We start from the raw sequence: 17,126 nt of genomic DNA on the forward strand, positions 1-17,126 counted from the left end.
GCGGGCCGGGCCGGAGGCGGACCGGCGTGGGGCCGGCTCTTCCCAACTCGCTTATTTTTTTATGGGGGTGGGGGTGGGCTGCTTTCTGGTAGCTCTTAAAGAAACGAAGAAACACTCAAGAAACGGGACGCCCTCCCCCCAAGTCCCACCACGGGACTCCCTCCCCCAGCGGGCCAGCGCGCCGTGCGCCGGAGTTGGGAAGTTCGCTGTGCGCCCGCAGCCTCGGTCCCCAGCCCCCGCCTCCCGGCCCCACCCCCCACCGGAGCGGCATAATTCCGGGGAGGGCATGCTAATTTGGGTTGGCCCAGCCAGGAATGGGGGGGCCGGGAGAGGGCGGGAGGACGGGAGGGGCTGCCGGGCCCGGGCGCCGGGTGCGCAGTGGCGAGGAGGCAGGCCCCCGGCGGCCCGGCCGCGAGTCCCGGGCGGTCGCGAAGAGGGTTAACCCAGTCTCGGGCGGCACGGCTTGCAGAGCCAGCCCCGCGGCCGGCTTATTGGGCCAGCGCTCGGAGAGACAGGGGTCTGTAGCAAATCACGAACTAATTGATTAAGGCGAGCGGGTTTGAATAGCGCTGGCCCGGTGCCAATCGCCTTTCAAAGAGCCCCTCTATGATTAATCGCAATGCATTATTGATAATCATAATTATAGCAGGACACATGCGCGCTGCGCCCCGGGCCGGGGAGCCGGGGAGGGGGCGGGCGGGCCGGCGGGCGGGGGGAGCCGCCGCCGCCGCAGCCGCTCGATTTCCGTAATTTTGAGAAGATTTTTTTTTAGTAATTTTTTATTCTGCCCCAGCTGATGTTTGAGCCAGCATGTCGCGGAGGAAGCAAGCGAAGCCTCAACATTTCCAATCCGACCCCGAAGTGGCCTCGCTCCCCCGGCGAGATGGTGAGTGCTCCGGCCCGCGCCGCGGACACACACACACGCACTCACACTCACGCACACTCGGACCCACGCACACGCAGGTTGGCCCCCGCGCCCCCGGCCTCGCCGCCGCCGCCGCCACGTCCCCGCTCGCCTTGTAGCCTCGGCATTTTTTCTTTTTCTTTCTGATTTTCAATGTGCCTTTGCTTGGCTGCCCCCTGCCCCGGGGAAAGCAAACACATCTCCCGGCAGGATCTTTCCGCAGTTGTTGGGTTCTTCTGTTGGGAGGAGGGAGAGCGTGCCTGCCTTTCTCCTCGGTCTTGCCTTTTCCGGGGCGAGGAGCCGGGGAGGCGCCCGAGCTGCGGCCGGGGCCTCAGCGCCCGGCGGGGCTCGGGTGCAAGCAGAGGCTGTCGGCGCCCGCCGCCCGGGGCCCCCCGCTCTCTCCTAGCCGCGCCCGGGCCCCACGGCTGTCCACCGCCGCCCCCGGCCCTTCTGCAAGCGGGGAGGAAGTTCACTTGGTGCTTGGGGCTGAACTCCGAGCTCGGGGGGGAGCCCCCTGCACCCCCCCCACTCAAACTCCACTTCGGCCCGCGCGGCGGCATGGAGTGGCTTTGGGGTGCAAAGCTGCCAGAAGGTGGGACCTGTCTCTGGGCGCCCCGCGCCAGACGTGCCGGGGTCGCGGCCGGGGCGGAGAGTGGTTTTTGCTGCTGGTTACTCCCAAAGCAGAGCGAACGTGGACAGGGAAGTTGTCGGGGTTCAGCTACCCAAGTTTATCGCCGCATCTTTTTTTCTGACACGCGCACCCTTTGACCCCAAAGCATTTACACTCGGCTTGCGCCGGCTAGGAACCCCGCACTTGCGGATGGGCCGGGAAGGGAGTCAGGAGGTCATTTTTCCGGGTGCGGGCTATCCAGCAGGAGGAGAACCCCTCCGAAACCGAGGCGCTCGCTTTCTCTGATGGAGGCGCCCACTGCGGGGCCTCGAAGGGAGTGGACAAGCCCAGAGCAAAGTTTGTCTCCAGGACCTACGGCCGAGAGTGGGAGAGGTCTGGGCAGGGAATTCGGGGTACGGAGGAAGGAAATCTCGACTCCCGCTTTGTCCCTAAAGTGTTTCATTTTAGGAGCCTCGGGGCTCCTAGGCCCAACGCCCGAGGCGATGGAACGGCGCCCGGGCTCGGTTCCCCGGGTCATCCCGGCACGGTGTTGGCCTCCCGGTTGCCAGGAGGACGAGGGGCAACCCCGGCGGAGGCTCCGCGCCTCGGGATGCCTCCCCAGATGCTCACGTTTACTGGGCGGTATTTTGGGGCATAGGGGAGGGAGCTGGACACCGACAGGGCTCAGAAGCGCGCCCTTAGATCGGCATCTCTGCTTCAGACTCCCAAGGCCGGCCAGGCCCCAACGTCCGGGGGATCCTTCCCCAGAGGCCTACTACTCGGTGGAGCGGGGACGCGGGGACCGGCGCAGAACGCAGACAGAGAAGCCAAGGGACCCCCCTCTCCTTTTACCCCGCTGTCTGGGAAGGAGACGCATGGTGTGCGGGGAGACGTAAGAAATAAGGGGCCCCGAGACCGATTCAGAAAACTGTTTGCAATAGTTGCCCCCCAAGTTACTTCTCAGAGCTTTTCAAGCCTTACCGAGAGCCTTTGCAGTTTCTCCGTCCGCTGAGAAGAGCCACTCTGAACCCCGCTTTCCACCCTAGACAAAACCGGGTATGCGGGGTAAATGGAGGTGAAATGAACCAAGGCCGTTGCAACTACTCCCGGTATTTTTCCGGGTATTATCAGCTGTTTTCTTCTCGCCCCCACACCCATCTTTCCGAAAGTTTCTGGTGAGCCCTTCTGCACCAAAATACTGTCAACGTTCACAGTTTGTATATGGGAAAAATCAAACGGGAAAGAAGAGATTTTTCTTTTTTGTGAATGTGTACTAATTTTATCCACTTTCCAAAAAAAATCCCGGGCTGCGCCGAGAAATGAGGCTAGCTAGATCTTTGCCTTTCTCCTCTCTCCTTCTGAATCAAGAATTTTTTATAGTTAAGCGTTCTCATAAAGCTATAGCATAAAATCAATTCACTGCCTCTTACCATTATTATTTATTAGTACTATTATTTTTTAGTTTATTTGAGCTTTGAGGTAAGTTAAGTAAGTAACTGAAGTTTCTTTTCCATCTCTGTTTTCCTTCCTTTTAATTTCTTTCTCTTTCTTTTTCTTTCTTTTCTTATCCCTAAAAGCTACTTCATTGTCCTAAGAAGCAGTAAACTGTTAGGGGCACGGTAGGAAACACTTCCCAGCCCCGTTCCCTCACCTCTCCCCACTCCTTCCTCTTTTTCTTCAGTAGTAATGATTTTAGGTTATGACTGTTTTTACATGGTTGAACAATAAGTTCGGGAGAAGTTGCCTAGAGGGTAGATTTTCTAACAGGGTTACAGGATTTAGTGTGGTGTAATAATGTTGCTGTCGTTGTTGGGTTCCGTTGAGTTGATTTTCAACTCAGAGCGACCCCATGTGACAGGGTAAAACTGCCCCAAAGGGTTTTCTAGGCTGTAATCTTTCCCGGAGGAAATCGCCAGGTCTTTCCCCGCAGAGCGGCTGTGTGGGTTCGAACTGCTAACGTATCCGTTAGCAGCCTTTATGCCACCAGAGCTCCTTTTGTTGCAATAATTTATCAGTACACAACTAATCCTTCCCAATGCCTGACTTACAGGAGGGCCTTCCACATCCCAGCCCTTTTTATTTGGGAATATTTGTGGGATAAATGGAATTGAGAGTTCATGTCATAACTCCAAGTTACCTTTAAAAAGTCACCTTTTCTTGCAGTGAATTCAGCAATCTTATCTTCTCCCCCGACATCCGTACATCTCAAGGAGTGTTTTCTTGTCATTTCTTTTTCTAACATCTATAAAGGTTGTTAAATTTTGAAACTGTGTGAAACAAAAAGCCTGTTCAAACAATTTGGCTATTTTTTTTGCCTTATGTCTGGAGATGGCAGTTAAAATATTAAACCTACCAAATTAAATCTGGTTTTTGCTCTTTGGGTGTGCTAGCGCCTCAAATTGGATGACTTTTACCTAAAATGGGACCTAGAAAAGTTTGTAGACCTCAGTTACAGTAGCCTTGAAGGAACTGGTGTGCTGTGGGTGTTCGTGTGTGTGTGTGTGTGTGTGTGTGTGTGTGTGTGTGTGTGTGTGTGTGTGAGTGTGTGTGTGAGTGAGTGTGTGAGTGTGAGTGTATGAGAGAGCGTATGTGTGTCTACCAGAAAACCCAAGCCACGCTGACCAGCCACACCAATAACTTCATCAAAACAAGTTCAAGGAAACAAGATTGTTTGGTCAATCTTATGATGTTGATATTTTAATTCTACTTTAGTGCAGCTGTAATGCCAGAAATGCCCCAAAATAAACTTGGGGATTTTTCTGTTTCTTATGAAACCAGAATTATGGCAAATACAACTTGTCTTCTAAATCATATTCAACAAGTCTCAAGTTACTTGTAGGAAAATAACTGCCATTGGAAAGATTATATTCCCAGCTAAGAAATTTTGAGAAAAAGAGATGGTGAGTGATTTTAATGCTTTTAGATGCATTCTCTTTACTAGAGATTTGGATTTCAGTACTTTGTATGAGTGTGTGCTGAGTTTTTCTTCCGTTGGTGGTGTTTTGAAGATTCCTGGCCTAGTCATACTCCATTCATTTATTAAAAAAGTCTTTTGATGCTTAGCTTTCTCAGGGAAAAGATAATATTGGAAGAAAAATAAAACATTATGAATTGCAGATAAAACATTGACTTTGTCATAAAGAATCATAAAAATTCCTCTTAATTTATGTTAATAATGAAATTCTATTATTTATCAAACTAATTTACTCATTGTGAGCGGCTTAATGGCAACACATTGATTTCTGGGCCCAAAAGGTTAGAGGGAACTATAATTAATAGCTTTTTTTGAAAAACCGACACCTGCAAGATAAGGCTGTTGGAAAGAATTCATGTGTAAGCAGGCCTATTTTAAGTCTGTGGTATAATGGAAGATTCTGGATGAGAAAATGCAAAATGTTTTTTTGGAATTTGCTTCGGGCTGCTCCTACTTCCTCGAAATGTTGCGAACAAACACACAAACAAGCAAAGTCTAGTTGGGCAGGAGATAGTGTGCCTCGGAGTAAATCTGTGATACTGAACGTTTTGTGGTTTATTTTTCATCAACTTTCTCCCCTGGTTTATGAACACAAATGCGAATTTATAGTTATTCTTTGGGGGCTTCCTTTCGCTTCTGTCATCTTTACCAGCAAAAGTCCTTTAGGAGGCAGAAACCCACATTTTTTGACGTGGAGATCTTCCTGGGAACCTCGGGAAGAAATAGGGAGATCAGTAGTTAATTTTTTTTTTTTTTGAGATTGTGAAAAGCCAAGCGCTGTGTACCAAACAGAACAGATTCTTCCTACAGTCTCAACTAGGTTTTCCTACGACATATACGGGCAGCTAGCCATATCTTCCAAAACATGGACTAGTTTAACGGAGGAGATGGTGGATTAACCTAAGAGCCAACAGACACTCCTCCCCTGCAAAAGAAAAAAAAAGTTTGTGTGCCAAGCTTTAGAAAACCTAGACGTGTTGAGCTGTTTTAACCTTTGCTAGCCTCCTTCTATGCAAAGGTGACAAGGTCCAGATCATAATATGTCCTTCAGTATCTTCCCAATGACCCCCAAATTGAGCCTTGCTAGTCACTTAGCGGGAAGGTAGTAGTTTATTTTAGTTTCACCTTATCAGCTTGGCTTCTTTTCCTAACCTTATTCCCCTGTTACCCTCAGATGCCAGACCCCCAAAGGGGAAGATTGACAGCTAGTTCCCATAGCTGAGTTTTCCCCTCAAACAACAGGGATTTAGTTTCTGTGCCTTTGCCAATGTTTATGCAGTCAAAGTTTAGATCTCGCCTTAAGCAGTCTCTCTTTTACGCGTCACTGGAATAGGAAAGCCACAAAGAAGTTTTTGAACGAACCCTTGCAACTGGAACCCCATCTAGTGTTCAGTTTGATTCATCCATGGGGAAGACATTTTCCCCCTTGCACTTCTCGTGTGCGTTTAGATGAGCTTGGCTTACTATTTTAAAAGCAGTGTCTTGTCCGTGTTATTATTTTTTCAGAGATGTCCCTGGTATCCTTCCACTGGAGAATACCCTAATCCTCGTCGGATCGCTGAGCAAACTTGAAGGTGGCAGCAAATTTGTCATTTGATTACATATCACATTAGAGGAAACTTCAGACACGACAGGAAATATGCACAGCATATGTTGCAGTGTTTAAAACGTCTTTGGAATCTTAAGTTGGACATCTAGATTCAGGCTTTTACGAGGTCTGTGCAAAAAAAAAAAGATAACAGATCAGTCAATCAAAAAGGTTTGTGATAGCATTTCCAAAGTGGCCTACGGAAAGGAGCAGCCTATTGAAATGATGACCTCCAAATTCACAATTGTGGAGGGTTCTATTGAAAAATGCTAATGCAGTCTTAAGGTGATGGGAAGTACAGTGAAGTATCTTTCTGAAGTATGTGTGTGGCAGAGTAGGTTTGGTTTGGTTTGGTTTTCCTTTCCTGACTAGCTAAACCCTTCTGTGTGGGGCATAGTTGTATTTTTATTTTCTCAGTAGACAAATATGCTGGAGCCCTTCAATTTTCTGCTTCCTATCCTGCAGTGTTCGGTTCAGAGGATGAAAAACTGACACATTTGATTTGAGCATCAAGTACCCAAATAGGAACCAAAACATCTGGGATTTCAGTGTTAAATTGGGTGGAGCTATAAGATCATACCCCCCTCCAAAAAAAGGGACAAAAAATGTAAAATAACCTTTTTGTGTGTAGATACTTAGAAAACCACTCTTTCTTAAATGTTCCTATTTGACCAGGATTACAGAGTTACTTTAATTTGCATGCAATATCCATTGGAAAGGAACTGGAATGTTATTTGCACCATTGTACAGGGAAGCAAGGCAACTGTATTTACTATAATGGGGTCACCAGTAGCAATGCTGAGTAACAGATTATTGAACTAGATACAAAATAGGAGACCGGGGTGGGGGTGGGGGGGGTTGGTGATGAGTTAGTTGTTGGGTTTTTTTGGTGGGGTTTTTTTTTGGTAACTTATTACAACTTAAAATATTCTCTTTGCAAAGTTAAAGATTTCAAAGTAGTGCTCATGTTTTGCCTTCTTTTTTTTTTGTTGCTAAAGCTGTGCCATTGGGATTGTTCGACTGCAGATAGATTTAAAGTTAAAAACTATTACAGTATAGTGACACCTGCTTTCGAAATAAAATAGATACCAGCATTTTTTTTTTTTTTTTTTTTTGGAGTTCATAAACATCAGGGAGTTAAATTAGTTGACTCTACACTGAAACCAAATGTCAGCTTCTTAAAATGTTGTGAAAATCTAAGCTAAAATATGGGCAGCTTTTTAACACAGCCTCTTTCTTAGACGCAAGCAGGCTTTTTTTTTTTTTTTTCTTTTAAGCGTCTGTACTTTCCATCCAGTTAGCACAACCCTAAATATAAAAATGTTCGGGGTGAAAACCTTGAAAAATCTCAAGTGAATCTTGAGGCCCCACAAATTTGAGCACAGGAAAGTAATAATCGGCTAAATCCCCTAAAGTAACCTTCTTCTTCTTTTCTGTCTATATCATGAGAATATCAGATGTTTGCAAGTTATAAAGAATTAAAATGCCCTTTAATCATGAGCACAGATGTGCTAAATATTTGAAGCAACTACATTGTAATGTGTACAATTGATGAAGTCAGTTTTCTGATTTCCCTTGCTAGTTACTTAGTTCTGAATCTGTCATTATTTGTCTAAGCCCAGCTGACCAAGCAAAACTGTGTTTTAAAGTGGCTTTATGTTTTGATAAATGTGAGCTGGTTGAAAAGTATTTTCCAGTGAATGCAGAGCTTAATAGAACATGCTGACATAATAGTTTTAATGCATTTTGTTGGAAATGTGTGAACAAACAGAATAGCTTTTGTTCCTTCATAATTGGCTGTAAAAGTAGATGGAAACATAACCATTACATATGGAAATGTGCAAAGAGAAAGAAATAACATTTCTGTTGAATATATTAGGAATTGCATTTCCGAGTGTAAAATAAGCATCTGAAATGGATGCATCATTTAAAACTGGTTGTCAAAATAAGAAGCTTTCAACAGAATTTTTGTCACATTATGTTTGTCCCAAGTTAAGCAACACAACTTTAGTGAATTTCGTTTAATATTTTGTTGATATGATTTTAAGGCAAGGAGAGAGACAGAAAGTGCTTAAAACAGCACCTTGGATGTGCATAGGAATCCCGTGCCAATTAGGATGATTAAACATTAAATTAAAACTGAATCATTATTGGTGTTTTCAGCTGCAACCAAGATTTGTTTGGTAGTGGTAATGCGTTTTACACTATACCCTTGTGGAGTTTAAAAGATGGGTATTAGGAAAGCTGGCTTGTTAAGTATAACTTCACTACTCAAGTAACAGTCCCAATGAATAAAATGTGCATGCGTTTGGCATACTTTGTCAGGGGTTGTAGTCAACTCCGCCATCACTCAAGGCAAACAGAGTTAAGGAATTTCCAGAAGTTAGTATTCAGGTATTAATTCTGTTTTCTGGACTGCAAAGTCACTTACGCCTTTTTGATGTTTACTACACAAAGGCAAATGGCTGGCTCATTTGAGTTGACTCTTAGTTTACGGAAAAGCAGCATTTTGATTTTGCATGGATTCATATCTGCAATTACTTTTCTTCCCCCCCTGCAAGTTTTCTGGGAGATTCAATTTGGAAGTCATGGTAACTACCTATTATCTGATTCAGTTCTGCAAAAAAAAAAGCATGCAGGGAGGTAATCCTTGAATTAAACAGTTTTTTTTCCACAGCCTTCCAAGATGACCACACACCATTTGTACGACAGAAGTTGGTGTTCCCCATGCTGAGCAAACAATGGGACACCATCCTGTCTTTGAATAGCATGTTAGCTTGGAGCTGGAGATTTTTATGTTTAATTTACAAATGGATCTTAGTGAGAAGAAATCTGAGCAACCAGTGGAAACAAACATGAAATAAAGGGATTTTTTATAATGAAAGGTTCAGGACAATCTGTTAAACAATTGATAACAGTTAAGAGCAAACTGCTTTTAAAGGCATTCAGACAAGGAGAATTGTAAAACATTTCCAAAACTCTTAAACCAAGACTGATTTCTTCTGGGATGGGAACACTTCCTCAGAACCGCACATCCCTCTTTTAAGGTGATGTTTAATCAGGAATGTAAATCTTGTGCCAGTTATTGATACAGAGAGTACTTTTGATGAAATATTTAGAGGCGTCATGTTGCCATTTGGAGCATATTGGCACATATTCCTTGATTAGTGGAATGGTAGCCTGGGTTGCATTCTCTAATTTTAAAAATAAACATGCCATGGGGTGATATATAGGTGCCAGGCGGGCCTTGTAACGGATTATGATCATTGTGTTTCTCTTCATTGTGTGTGTGGCTTTTCCTTTTGTATTCAACTGGGTCTGGAGGAGCGGCCTTGGAGGATTTGCTACTGATGTGACAGTGTGTTTGTCAAGGATCAGACTCTGCTCAGGTTCTAGGTAGGGGCTAGAGGTGATTTCCAAGTTGTCAGTCTACAGCTTGGTGATGTGCATTTTTTCCCCCCTTGTCAACAACTGATTGGAACCTGAATGACTACAAATTAGTTTAGTGACAGCACAAACTGTCACAGATATCTTTGAATCCGTTGAAAATGAGTAAGGTTGACAGAAACTCCAGGGCCTAATGAGTCCTCAGAACGGTTGCTGGACACTGTCCGGACAAGTCGACAATAAGGTGTATAAAATATTGGAAATCAGTGTTTTGCTATGGAATTTCATTATGCACCAATGTCTTCAGTTCATAGTATTTTATATTTTGGTGGATCATCTGAAGGCCATGACTCTCTAAGGTATCAGATTGATAGGAATTCCTCCTACTCCTTAAAAATTAATTATGAACATCTTGGGTAATATTGATTGGTTTTTCAGGGGCTACAGTTTTGAGTTTTGCAGGTAGAAAATAATCAAGGAACCTTTTTTTTTTTTTTTTTTTAAGTCATAGATGACTGTGTGGTCAGGCTCCCTCTCTAACCGTATGCCTTTTGATGTTTGTAGGAGACACGGAGAAGGGTCAACCAAATCGAACCACTAAGAACAAGGACGCCCATGTCTGTGGCAGGTGCTGTGCCGAGTTCTTTGAATTATCAGATCTTCTGCTCCACAAAAAGAACTGTACTAAAAATCAATTAGTTTTAATCGTAAATGAAAACCCTGCTTCCACTCCCGAAACCTTCTCCCCCAGCCCCCCTTCCGATAATCCTGATGAACAAATGAATGACACAGTTAACAAAACAGATCAAGTAGACTGCAGTGACCTTTCAAAACACAACGGGCTTGACAGGGAAGAGTCCATGGAGGTGGAGGCCCCAGTCGCTAACAAAAGCGACAGCAGTGCTTCGAGCGGCAGCAACAGCAGTACCACCCCAAGCTGCAATGGCAGCTCCTCCACAGGTACCTCAGCGATCACAACCTCTCTACCTCAACTCGGGGACCTAACAACACTGGGCAACTTCTCCGTGATCAACAGCAACGTCATCATTGAGAACCTCCAGAGCACCAAGGTGGCAGTGGCCCAGTTCTCCCAGGAAGCGAGGTGCAGTGGGGCCTCCGGAGGCAGGCTGGCCGTCCCGGCCCTCATGGAGCAGCTCTTAGCCCTGCAGCAGCAGCAGATCCACCAGCTGCAACTGATCGAACAGATTCGTCACCAAATATTGCTGTTGGCTTCTCAGAACGCAGACTTGCCAACATCTTCTAGTCCTTCTCAAGGTACTTTACGAACATCTGCCAACCCCTTGTCCACGCTAAGTTCCCATTTATCTCAGCAGCTGGCAGCAGCAGCTGGATTAGCACAGAGCCTCGCGAGCCAATCTGCCAGCATCAGTGGAATGAAACAGCTACCCCCAATCCAGCTACCTCAGAGCAGTTCTGGTAACACCATCATTTCATCCAACAGTAGCTCTTCTCCCAATATTAACATATTGGCAGCAGCAGTGACCACCCCTGCCTCAGAAAAAGTGGCTTCAAGTGCTGGGGCCTCCCATGTCAGCAACCCAGTAGTCTCAGCGTCATCCTCACCAGCTTTTGCAATAAGCAGTTTATTAAGTCCTGCATCTAATCCACTTCTACCTCAGCCGGCCCCTGCTAACTCGGTTTTCCCCGGCCCTTTGCCCAACATTGGAACAACTGCAGAGGATTTAAACTCCTTGTCCGCCTTGGCCCAGCAACGAAAAAGCAAGCCACCAAATGTCGCTGCCTTTGAAGCAAAAAGTACTTCGGATGAGGCGTTCTTCAAACACAAGTGCAGGTTCTGCGCGAAGGTCTTTGGGAGTGACAGTGCCTTGCAGATCCACTTGCGTTCTCATACTGGGGAAAGGCCATTCAAGTGCAACATCTGCGGGAACAGGTTCTCCACGAAGGGAAACCTAAAAGTCCACTTTCAGCGTCACAAAGAGAAATACCCTCATATCCAGATGAACCCGTATCCTGTGCCTGAGCATTTGGACAATATTCCCACAAGTACCGGCATTCCGTATGGCATGTCCATTCCCCCCGAGAAGCCAGTCACCAGCTGGCTAGACACCAAACCAGTCCTGCCCACTCTGACCACTTCGGTTGGCCTGCCGTTGCCCCCGACCCTCCCTAGCCTCACACCCTTCATCAAGACGGAAGAGCCAGCCCCCATCCCCATCAGCCATTCTGCTGCCAGCCCGCCAGGCTCAGTGAAAAGTGACTCCGGGGCCCCCGAACCGGCCACAAGAAACTCGGGTGGGCTCCCTGAGGAAGCTGAAGGGTCCACTTTGCCACCCTCCAGTGGCAAAACTGAAGAAAGCAGCGTGGCCACCAGCTCGGTCCCGACAGCGAGCACCGGCTCCCTGAGCTCCCCAGCTGGGGACTCCGGCCCAGGCGGTGCTGCCACATTCACCAACCCACTGTTGCCGCTCATGTCAGAGCAGTTCAAGGCTAAGTTTCCTTTTGGGGGACTGTTGGACTCGACCCAGGCATCAGAAACGTCCAAGCTGCAGCAGCTGGTAGAGAACATTGACAAGAAGGCAACTGACCCCAACGAGTGCATCATCTGCCACCGAGTTCTCAGTTGTCAGAGCGCCCTGAAAATGCACTACCGGACACACACTGGGGAGAGGCCCTTTAAGTGTAAGATCTGCGGCCGGGCTTTCACCACGAAAGGGAATCTCAAAACTCACTACAGTGTCCACCGGGCAATGCCCCCGCTCCGAGTCCAGCATTCCTGCCCCATCTGCCAGAAGAAGTTCACGAACGCTGTGGTCCTGCAGCAGCACATCCGAATGCATATGGGAGGCCAGATCCCCAACACCCCTGTCACCGATAGCTACCCCGAGTCCATGGAGTCTGACACGGGCTCCTTTGATGAGAAAAATTTTGACGACCTCGACAACTTCTCCGACGAAAACATGGAAGATTGTCCTGAGGGCAGCATCCCTGACACGCCCAAGTCTGCAGATGCATCCCAAGACAGCTTGTCTTCTTCGCCTTTGCCCCTGGAAATGTCAAGCATTGCTGCTTTAGAAAATCAGATGAGGATGATCAACGCCGGCCTGGCGGAGCAGCTGCAGGCCAGCCTGAAGTCGGTGGAGAATGGGTCCGTAGAGGGGGACGTCCTGACCAACGACTCGTCCTCGGTGGGTGGTGACGTGGAGAGCCAGAGTGCTGGGAGCCCAGCCATCTCAGAGTCTACCTCTTCCATGCAGGCTCTGTCCCCATCCAACAGCACCCAGGAGCTCCACAAGTCCCCCAGCTTCGAGGAGAAGTCTCAGAGAGCGTTACCAAGCGAGTTTGCCAATGGTTTGTCTCCCACCCCAGTGAATGGTGGAGCTTTGGATTTGACCTCTAGTCACGCAGAGAAAATCATCAAAGAAGATTCTCTGGGAATCCTCTTCCCTTTCAGAGACCGGGGTAAATTTAAAAACACTGCTTGCGACATTTGCGGCAAAACATTTGCTTGTCAGAGTGCCTTGGACATTCACTACAGAAGTCATACCAAAGAGAGACCGTTTATTTGCACAGTTTGCAATCGTGGCTTTTCCACAAAGGGTAATTTGAAGCAGCACATGTTGACACATCAGATGCGAGATCTACCATCACAGCTCTTTGAGCCCAGCTCCAACCTTGGCCCCAATCAGAACTCTGCAGTGATTCCCGCCAACTCGTTGTCATCTCTCATCAAGACAGAGGTCAACGGCTTTGTGCACGTTTCTCCTCAGGACAGCAAGGACACCTCCACCAGTCACATCCCTTCTGGGCCCCTGTCATCCTCTGCCACGTCCCCAGTTCTGCTCCCAGCTCTGCCCAGGAGAACTCCCAAACAGCACTACTGCAATACGTGTGGCAAAACCTTCTCCTCCTCGAGTGCCCTGCAGATCCACGAGAGGACTCACACTGGAGAGAAACCGTTTGCTTGCACTATTTGTGGAAGAGCCTTCACGACAAAAGGCAATCTTAAGGTACCTCATTCCATCTGCACCTCACCCCTCATCACCCCTCTTTCTCACTGGCCCTCATGATTGGTCATGCATGCCCCGAGTGTCACCAGCCCAGATATTCAGGGAGAGAGTTCCCACGAGGCAACGAGCTGCATAGGGCTGACAGTGGAGCGATGTGGGTGCCTGTGAGCGTCAGGATTGTGGCAGGGACAAGGGCAGGTTGCAGCTTGCTGGATGTCACAGTGCATTGAATAATTTGGTACACCAGCGAAGCAGTGGCCTCTCTCTCTTGTCTCGCTAAGTGCACCAAATGAATTGCTTTACCTACCACATAAGACAGCCCGGCGTTGCCATGGGGTATTGATTAAAGACCTCCATGTGGCCTGTATGTTGCCCATATCACTTAATAATTACGGTGCTCTTTGGCGTGTGCATCTATTTTTCATAAACTTTGCAGTCCAGCGTGGCTTGTTTTTCTAAAAACAATAACGTCACTGCGTGGCTAATGGGTATTATGATAATTGATTATACAACACTTCCTACTGATATGTGTTGGAAATAAAGCAAATATGCTTAAGTTCTGCAGCAACAGTTGAGCGCTCTGACTGTATACATTTTCCTGTTGACAGAGTATTTCTCTAGAGGTTGCTGACAGTAACGCGAGATGAATAATTACGCTCTGGCTTTTCTCACCATACACGGGCCCTCCAGTGGGCAATCGGTGAGGGGTCCTCTCTTCCCATCTGAAGAGGACATTTATAGGGTAGAGGGTGTCAGATACAATACTTACCGAGATACAATACTTACCGTTTCAGTGCGAGTGGACATAGCAATTCTAATCCTGAAAGGAGCTATCTGCTACTGGCTGGCTTGCTTGAGGCCATTATAAGCTAAATACAGGTAGTAAAAACAGAGTAAGTAAGGCATCTTTGCCCAGGAAGAGGGAAGGAGGCCCAGGGTTGCAGAGAGCCAGCATGTTATTACTAGTCGACGAGAGTGGATGGTTCCCGTTACCTTTTCCGCTGTCTGTCACGTAATAAGAATAGACATTTAGGCCACTTGCTTGGTCGAGTGTTGGGATGTGAGTTGAGACAGATTCAACTATTAAGCTTCTCCCTCCCTCTGCCTCCCTCCCCGCTTCTTTTCCTCTCTCTCTCTTCCTCCCTGTATCTCAGGTACACATGGGCACTCACATGTGGAATAGTACCCCCGCGCGGCGGGGTCGGCGGCTTTCTGTGGATGGCCCCATGACATTCCTAGGAGGCAATCCCGTCAAGTTCCCAGAAATGTTCCAGAAGGATTTGGCGGCCAGGTCAGGAAGTGGGGATCCTTCCAGTTTCTGGAATCAGTATGCAGCAGCGCTCTCCAACGGGCTGGCGATGAAGGCCAACGAGATCTCCGTCATTCAGAATGGTGGCATCCCTCCAATTCCTGGAAGCCTTGGCAGCGGCAGCAGCTCACCTCTTAGTGGGCTGACGGGAAATCTGGAGAAGCTCCAGAACTCAGAGCCCAGCGCGCCTCTGGCTGGCCTAGAGAAAATGGCAAGCAGTGAGAACAGAACCAACTTCCACTTCACCCGCTTCGTGGAGGACAGCAAAGAGATCGTCACAAGTTAAAGCAGCCCGGGCTGGAGAAAGAACATTCCTGTTCAGAACGCGACCTAGGGGTTGCCCACCCCTCCTGCCCCATCCCCTGCCCTCTGGGCCCCGAGACCTATGAACTACAACCTTATGAAGACATTCTTTTGTACCTTGTTCAACTTCTAGAGTTCTAAGAAAGCTTATTTATTAGTGATATAACCTTGCTTTGCAAACAGAATGCAAGCATTAACTTTGGTCTTCTGTATTTTGAACTAAATACTAATTGACTAGAGTGTCGTAAACTTGCTGTAACATTTATGGCAATTGCAAGTTGTCCTGCTAGGCGGTCCTAACTGGCATTAACTTATTTTCTATATCCAGTTTAATATGAATCCGGTGTTGATGCAATGCCTCCGTGATGCATTAGATCTCTAATAAAGTCTGTATATAAATGTACACTTTGATCCTGCTGGAAAATTTTATCAGCAAACACATTGTCTATTCTCTGGAAACAGATTTAAGGAAAGGACTGAAAAGTACAGACTGGTTCTCTGAAAGGTTCAGGTTTTTTGTGGTTTTTTTTTTCTTTTTCTTTTTTTTAATTTTTATTCTAAAATTCAACCAGCTTTTTTTTTTTTGGTAGATTTAACCATTTCCGTTTTGAACTGCTATTTGTATTGTGCATTTTACTTGAGTCGTCCTCAATGTTAAGTTTCTGTACAGTAAAAAGCACGCAGAATTCTTTAGAGAAATACACGTGTTTTTGGTAGTTGAAACTGAAAAGTAACATTTTGCCTTGTAGGTATATTCACGATAGAAAATGTGTGCTGGAATTTCACAATGCTGCTAAGTATAGCATCTTGAACAACCTTCAGTGGAGAAAATGTAGATGCTCTTGTATATACAATAAGAAATATCACTTTCATTAAAATGTACATATGTTCCTTACAAGAGCAAATGCTTCTTCTTGATTAAGAGAGCAGGTATAGTGTTTGTTTATTTTGTATTAGGTATGGAGGGAAAAAAATTGGACTGTTACATGCACTTTCTTGGAAAGTTGAAAGGAAAGGGGAGGTGTCCAATTTCTTTAACATTTAATACTTAACAACAGAGATACTGTAATTTTACTTAAGTGAGCAAATACTTTTTTTTTTCAACATATAAAATAGAGTACTGTGTCTGTGATTTTAGGGTGCATTTCTATTTAGCCAGGCCTCTAAATGCATTTAACATTTCCCCAGGTACCAGTAAATTGTCTATGTGAGTATGTCTTTCTAAAGAAGAGATTGGAAAAGGGCTAACAGGCACGGGATCGCACGGGCCTTTCGCTTTATTTTAATTGGGAGGGTCTAGATATTTTCCCAATATCCATTACTTGTTTGGGTATGTATTTTATAGTTACTCCACTCTTCGTCACACACCCCTTCCTCCCGAGAAAAGAAATGAAAGAAAAGGGTGGTGGTGGTGGTTTCTTCCAGACCAGGTAAATTTTCTTAGGCCGCGCACTTGTGCCGATTTAGACTTAAGCTTAATTTCAACCGTTCAGGCTTCCTTTCCCTTGAGTCGGTCGCGTTAGTTTCAGGCGGCTGGCAGCCGTGCTAGAGAATTCCCGATGCAGCGGGAATTGTATAATCTAAACTGGGCCTCCACCCAGAGAGGTCAACAAATTCTTTATTCTAATTAGTCTTCTAGGCATTTAAATGCACATGCATATTTGAAAGAAAAAGTCAACTACATTTAGAGTCAACTTGAATATTCCATCAAAATTCAACTTAATTCTTCCTCTCTCCCTTTTGTTCTAGGGGGAAATATGTTTTCCTCCTGAGCACTGTTTTGGGGTGTGCAAACGGACAGGATAGAAGGTGTGTCTAGAGGGGTCGGTGAGTTTCTTTCAAAGAGGCTGTCAGGTAAGGCAGAAGTGTCGGGCGGCTTTCCAGTAGAGGTTTCCACAGGGACGCAGGCCACTCCAGGCACCTCCCCTGACCCTAGTATTAAACCTCCATGCCCCGGGCCTATTGTACCTACCGGGAGGTGCGGACCTCGAGGGGGCGCGCAAAGCGCCGGCTCAGCCTCGGGCCCGGGCCCAGCCATGCGGGGGTGAGGGGACGCCCCCAC

At 46.7% G+C, this 17,126-nt stretch overlaps 1 protein-coding gene across 1 annotated transcript; it reads left to right on the plus strand.

The window, feature by feature from the left end:
* The first annotated feature begins 810 nt into the window (after positions 1-810).
* SALL1 (spalt like transcription factor 1) lies at positions 811-15,047 on the plus strand. The gene is made up of 3 exons (XM_004371591.1): positions 811-886; positions 10,028-13,452; positions 14,607-15,047. Exons 1-3 carry the CDS (start codon positions 811-813, stop codon positions 15,045-15,047), a joined length of 3,942 nt encoding a protein of 1,313 aa, XP_004371648.1.
* Positions 15,048-17,126: the final 2,079 nt, after the last annotated feature.

This window comes from Trichechus manatus, unplaced genomic scaffold (genome assembly GCF_000243295.1).
Source record: "Trichechus manatus latirostris isolate Lorelei unplaced genomic scaffold, TriManLat1.0 scaffold00014, whole genome shotgun sequence".
NCBI lineage: Eukaryota > Metazoa > Chordata > Mammalia > Sirenia > Trichechidae > Trichechus > Trichechus manatus.